The sequence below is a fragment of the Mastomys coucha genome, unplaced genomic scaffold (assembly GCF_008632895.1).
Source record: "Mastomys coucha isolate ucsf_1 unplaced genomic scaffold, UCSF_Mcou_1 pScaffold14, whole genome shotgun sequence".
NCBI lineage: Eukaryota > Metazoa > Chordata > Mammalia > Rodentia > Muridae > Mastomys > Mastomys coucha.
The window spans coordinates 94,407,478-94,414,794 of NW_022196896.1; the positions used below are offsets into that span (position 1 = coordinate 94,407,478).

General features: G+C 33.3%; 1 protein-coding gene across 4 annotated transcripts in view; it reads right to left on the bottom strand.

Annotated features, from left to right (window-relative positions):
- Window positions 1-7,317, bottom strand: part of Erbb4 (erb-b2 receptor tyrosine kinase 4) — a 1,021,671-nt gene that overhangs the window by 276,216 nt on the left and 738,138 nt on the right. For all 4 annotated transcript variants that reach the window (XM_031367819.1, XM_031367817.1, XM_031367820.1 and 1 more), the window contains exons 10-11: window positions 1,299-1,372; window positions 268-358 (exon numbers count right to left, since the gene is read on the bottom strand). In XM_031367819.1, the coding sequence (XP_031223679.1) occupies window positions 268-358; window positions 1,299-1,372 (165 nt within the window). The remainder of the gene's footprint in view (window positions 1-267; window positions 359-1,298; window positions 1,373-7,317) is intronic.

The following is a 7,317-nucleotide window of genomic DNA, read 5'->3' on the forward strand; positions in this document are numbered from 1 at the left end:
ATTTTCTTTTTTTCTTTTTTTTTTCTTTTTGGAGGGGAACCTGGGAAAGGAGATATTATAAATAAAGAAAACATCTAATAAAAAATAGAAACAAAACAAAACAAATTGTGAATTCTATGTGTTTCATAGCACACCAGGAATTACTTCAGGAGGCTCATCTTTAGAATTAATCAGTAGATGAGTAAGATGGATGGTTATAACATTAAAGAGCTTGTGATATTCCTCCGTATATTTGGAAAGCTGACAGCATTGAACACATTCACCTACCTATAGAGGACTCTTCCTCCAATGGTAACAAGGTTGGAGAAGACACTGAAATCTGTCATATTTGGAGGCCAAGACTGTATGTTCAGGAAACCTACAGGGAAAAAAAGTGATACACTTCATGATATTACTTTTCAATGTCAGTGTTAATTATAGTTCAAACAAAATGAAAATATATTGAAGGGTAGAAAGAAAAGAAGACAATGAAAACAATTTTGAAGTATCCACCACTTATTTATTCTTTTAAAATTAAGCAAAATACTATGAATTTCTGGAGGAAACAGTAAATTAATAGTTGTTAGTAAAGAATGGCACCAAGAACCATGTTTTTAAGACTCAGGGATTCATGAACTATGACATGTCAAATATGGAAATAGTATAACTTACTTCGTTATGGTAGATACATATACATAAAATTTTTTATAAAGTTAAGGATAAAAATAAAGTTCTATTTCTGTTGGTTCCTTCACTATTTATCTATATACTATGACATATGTATCTACGTAGAATTATAAGATATTTTATTCAGCCCTAACTCATCAGGTTTTATTCTCTGTAATGTTAAATCCAATGTTGGTTCATATTAGTATAATTATACTAATAATAACACTATTATTATTATACCATAATAATTAGTATAAGAGATTTAAAAATAGGAAATACTCAAAAATATCAAATTAAGGGAGTATTGTTTATCATTCACAGTTAACTGTAATTCTTATGTGGGAGTCAACTGCAAAACGAGTGACCAAGCATCATTTATCTTTTGGTATTTGAAACCATAATAATAACGATATATCAAAGTTTATGCCTGAATTATATTGGCTCCAGAATATAAAAACTAAGGGACTGTGTGAGTATTAAAGAATAGAAGTTATTTTAAAAATGTATTGCTATTATAAGTTTGTAACTATTTCAAGAAAATACCAGGTCACAAAGCTTATAGCATTCTGTCTGTCTATCTATCTATCTATCTATCTATCTATCTATCTATCTATCTATCTATGTATCTATCTATCTATGATTAAAAGTACCTGTTATTTCTCTGACTGTCCGAAAGACATTCAGTTTCTCTGGGTCTATGGCGTCAATAGCATTGTAAGGGTCCCTACAAAATCAAGAAGAGATGCAGCCAAATTTAAACCAATCATTTTATAACACAGAAAATAATTACTTCCATATATATATATATATATATATATATATATATATATATATATATATAGTTTAAGATGTCACAAATTTCTTAATACAAAATGTATAAGCTTTAATATTTTAAATTATGAAAATTCTTTAATAACCCTAATTTTTCACATCAAACCTATCACTAAAAAACCAATAGATTGTTTTCTGTTTTCATCTTATAAAATAGTTTAGGTAAATAATGGCCAGGGAAAATAATTGCAAACTTGAATATTAAGCCCAATATTATAACAAACTATCTGAGTAATTAAAAGAATACTTTGAGTAATTCAAGGAGCATACCTCATTTGCTAAATGCCTTATTACTTTAAAAGGATTCATAATATGTGTTGAGACTTCACATCTTCATGGAAATGATAAATTCTATGCAGAGATCACCTTTCTATGAGATACCGAACTTTCTAAGAGGAATGAATTTAGAATATTCTAGAATTATATAGCAATTAAAAGATTTTTTATTCTTCCTATGACCACTTATCCTTTGTATAATCTATAAAAACTTTCTAATTTGTGTGTGGGAAAACATCCAGAATACAGTAATTTCTTTGAATGCAATCTTAATTGGGTTGTCAACCAAGGTACATTATACCTCAACAAACCAGTAGGCATATGGCATAGCTGCTGGGCCCGAAGGCTGCTTCCTGAGAGCAGTCTTCGAAAGACCATTATTTTCAGCAACTCTGAATTCCAGGTTGATCTCTTGAACCACCTGACACTGGCTTTCTAAACACATTTCATCAGCATATTACCCCACACTATGGGCCATCTCATCACTTCAAAAAAGGCTTTGCTTGATTAAATTACATTTCAAACTAAGAAATGCAATCAATGCAATGTACTACAGTTTAAAGTGCAGTGCTGTAGAAAGCTCGGATGCAGTGTATTGCTGAGACTGAAAAACTACAAGCACACTTCTCTAGGACTCAAAATAAACTATTGATCCAGATTATTCTCAGTGTCACATGAGTGAATATCTCTTAAAAGCTTAAAGCTTAAATGTAAAGTTCTCAAAAAATTCAGTTCTTGGTATGACACACATTCTCTCATACATGTATGCATAAGTGTATATATGTGTATATATATATATATGCATGCATTTGTTTGTTATATAATATAATTATTCTAAGGCACATATATGCAAAATAAAGTATAACACATGGTAATATTTTTTATATTCATCTTTTAAAAATATTTATTTATTCATTGAAAATTTCATACATGTGTACATTGGATCATGATTATATTCAGTCCTGAACCCTCAATCCAGTTTCATCCCTAGCCCATCCATCCATATTCCTACCTATCAACTTCACATCCTCTTTTGATTTTAAATATTTGAATAAATCGACTACAGTTAATGCTGCTTTTATGCAAATGATTGTGGGATCATCTACTGGAATATGTGGCAAGATACCAGTGGCCATCCACCCAAAGAAAGTAACATTTTCCTCCATCAGCCATCAATTCCCTCCATATGCTCAGGTTAAGGAACCTGTCAGATCTCCATCATGATTGTTTTAACTAGCTTGATTTTGTACAGGCCTTGGGCAGGTAGCCACAGGTGTTATAAGTTCATGTGTATAGCAGCCATGCCATATCCAGAAAACAACATTTCATAGCATTCCTAATCACCTGTTACTGAGTTTTATATCCATCTTTTAATGTAAAATCTCTTTAAATCTGAGGAAATAGAAGCTCTTAATTTGCAAAAATGACTTTCGACATTGCTCTCTCATGGAAAGTAAGATTCTGACTACTGCAAAATCAAAATCCTGGCTTCACTGAGAAAAGAATCAAAATTCAAGGCAAGTATATAATAACTGAGTTACCCAATTCATGACAGAAAACTTCTTGGTTGTTAGGAATTAAATAAATTCCTGGCCATTAACGTGAAGCCAAATAAACCACGAACATTTTATATACTTTTAGAGAGTCAAGACTCCCACATAAAAATAAGTTGACAAAATTCTCCTTTTCAACTTCAAAATACCTCTAGGGATTGTCATCCTAAAGCCACCAGAGATCCACAGCACCATAAAATTGCTTTCCTCCCTAAACACAGAGCCATGTAGAAGAAGATTATGGTGCCCTGTCATTCTGTTTGGTGATTCACAATAGCTTTCATTATAGAAAGAACAAACTCACAATTCCCCTGAAAGAAAGTTGTTTTTTGTTGTGAAATCTATCTGTCATTATTGCTACACATCATGAAAACCTCTTCTTGTCAGTCTCTTTATGCAACATGGTACCAACATGCTTGTGAGCAGCTTTTCACTCTAAGAGCATGCACAGACAATGCTAAGACGAAGGATGAGAGGAATATTGCTTGATAGCTCTAGACCTTTTTCAAGACTGTAATTCTCATTCTAATTAAGGATATGAGTTGGATTTCCAGTCATGGCCAAGACACTATAAAGCCAGGGTGTGAACATGCCAATTACCTTTCTTTACATCTTTTCAAATAAAAAAGTTTAATTGAAAAAAATTCAAGCCTGTATTTTCTGAAATAAATGTCTGAATAAAATATCATTTAATCATGTCTTTTAACCTCATTATTAAATAACTTTGTCAATGAATAATACTATTCTATTAAAAGGCACTATTAAAATATTGACAGTCATGGCAATGAAAGTATATAAAACATTGTATTTACTAGAAGTTTACTGTCTATAATTGACACATTAAAATTCTACTCTGTCCCTTCTTTCTCTCCCTCCCCCCCCACATACACACATACTGAATACACTACTACCCTGATATGTGATATCATATGATGTCTTAGATCTCTTGCTTTGACTTTATTGTCATAGTTTCATGAAATAAATTGGAAAGGCTTTAGAATATATGGCTCATTCTGGCATGAGACTGAGAATGAAGGATGTATCATATTTCACGTATATTTGTCTTGCAAAATGTCATATATATTTTCCTTGAGACACTATAGTATTAAATTTTAACTTCAAGTATTCCAAGTTTCAGTGTTATGATTAAGAACAGATAATCATCTGTAGCATGATGTATGTGAAATCAAATTTTGCCTTTCTTTCTTTTGGAAGATAATCTGTGAAAGACTAGAGTTAAGTACTACTAATTGAACCCTTTTCTGAACTACACAGGAGACATGGTCACTGAAGTTCTCCTGTTGCGGGCTTCTCAGCAGCTTCAATGTTTTTTGTTCCTTTGTCCTATCTACCCCTCCACTTCCCCTACCATGTATACCATTCATTAAGATTTTACTGGTATGGGGCTGGACAAATCAAAACAGTTTTTGATTTATTCACCAAAACAACCAGAAAAGCTATTTATTAGCAATCCATTTCCCAGCTTTTCACTGGAGGAAACGAATGACTGTCAAGTAAGAGAATCCAGGGAGCTCTATTCACTCATTCATCATGTAGCTGTGATTCAAACTACACTGGTCTGGACCCGGTCACCTACATAAGCTGTCTCATTTGTCTTTTGTGGGGTTCATTTTAAAGACATGCTTTTACCTTTGGTCTTCTAGTCCATGTTGGGTTTTCCACGCAGTTCTTTTCACTTGAATGAATTTGTGATATTATAGTCCTTACAGAGTGAGGAATTTTAAGTTTCATAGACTGTGTTAGTCCCTGTTGTCGATTGCATTCATTTCTATTTGCTTTGTATTTATATGTTAACTATTACTAAAGCAGAGGTGAATATGCAAAATCCTCACATAAATAGCATAACTCCATAATAATCTTCTATAATGAAACGAGACTAAAATAATATTTTAAGAATCACTAAATCATCAGTTTTTCAGATTTCCTCTCACAGACATTACTTAGAAGAATTTTGACCATAGGGAGGTCACTCTTCATAATTTTTCTACTACAATAATAATTTTTTATAGAAGTTATCTATGGAGGTAGTATCACTTCATTCAATTGAAATTGGGGCATTTGCAGAAACGCTTTAATTTTAACAGTAATTAGGCTTTTAATAATAACCCAAGGGCAATGCTTTTAAAGTCATCTTACAGCAAAGGACTTCCCTTTGTCCCCTACACTCTTAGAAATGCACTACCAGAGACAACCTCAGAAGTACTAACTTTACAGTGAGTCTTTATTCATATGTAATTCCCTAGCCATTTTGTCCCAGTTTCAAAGAATCTTAGTTACCTCTGTAATGTGTGTGTGTGTGTGTGTGTGTGTGTGTGTAATATATCTACTTAGTTATTTTGTATATCATTTTTCAGGTACTCATATGAACTTTATTATATTTCTTATACAGAATGATTTCTAGTGCTATCTCTTGCAAATCTCAAATTTTTTGATTCTAAGTAGAAGTTGAGGATTTTTCTAGCAATATCTTTTTATCACACTGAGCAATTTCCTTATATTTGTTTTAATAATAGCTAGAAATTGCAATGATTTTAAAATTCATGTATTTAATAAGAACATTATCTCTAGATTTTATTTTGAACTTTAAAAATGCCAAATGCTTGATAAACACACACGAGCGCGTGCGCACACACACACACATACACACTCTCTCTCTCTCTGTCTCTGTCTCTGTCTCTCTCTCTCTCTCTCTCTCTCTCACACACACACACACACACACACATGCATATATGATGTTATATCAGACAATGCAAAAAATAAAAAAAAACATTGTAGGCTACGACATTTACAATATCTGTGATGTTTACTATCATCAATGTTAGAAGATACAGAGTTTCTCAGGAGATCTCTGAGCATACCTGTGAGAGATAATCTAGACTAGGTTAACCTCTCCATATGCTTGTGAGGAATAATCTTTTTTTTTATTAGATATTTTCTTTATTTACATGTAAACTTCTCCTTTCCCAGTTTCCCCTCCAAAAAAAAAAAAAAACAAAAACAAAGAAACAAACAAAACAACAAAAACAAACCCCTGTTACCCCCCCTCCCCATGCCTGCCACCCCAACCTCTCCCACTTATTGGCCCTGGCATTCCCCTACATTGGGGCACAGAACCTTCACAGGGCTGAGGTCCTCTACTCCTATTGATGATCAAATTTGCAATCCTCTTCTATACACGTGCTGCCAGAACAATCAGACCCGCCATGTGCAGTCCTTGGTTAGTGGTTGAGACCCTGGGAGCTCTGAGGGTACTACTTAGTTCATATTGTTGTTCATCCTTAAGGTGCTGCGAACCCCTCACCTCCATCCATTGAACTGAGTACAAGGTCCCCAATGAAGGAGTGAGGAATAATCTTAATCCAGTCAGTTTAGGTGGGAAGACCAACATGAAAAGTGGCTGGCAGTGTTTCAGAGGCTGGAGTTGTGGGCTGAATAAAAAGGAGAGTGAGCCATATATATGTATGTGTATGTGTATATGTATGTGTATGTGTATGTGTATGTATATGTATTGTAATCTGTTGGCTCACACTCTTGCTGCCTTGAAATTTTTGCCATGTTAGATGGAACTTGAAACTGTGAACCAATGTAAACCCTTCCTTTTTTAAATTGCTTCTGTGAGAGTATCTTATAGCAGTAACAGAAAAAATAACTAAAACATCTTCCACATAGAAGGAAGGAATGGGCATCAAGTGGTTCCATCTAATTTCTTTCATTAGTAACAAGTGAACTTTTTGCCAAAGGAATATTGGATTTTAAAAGATAATTGACATATATCCCTTTCATGGTGTCATGTACTCATTCAGTTATTTAACAACAACAACAAAATAGTGATTCAAATCTCCTACCCAAAGGGTTAAATATGCTAGGTTAACGATACAGATGATTTCAGAGGAGCTATGTGGACTTTAGTAAAGTTAATTGAGTGGATCCCATTTCAAAATTGTGATGGTCACTCAATACACACACACACACACACACACACACACAC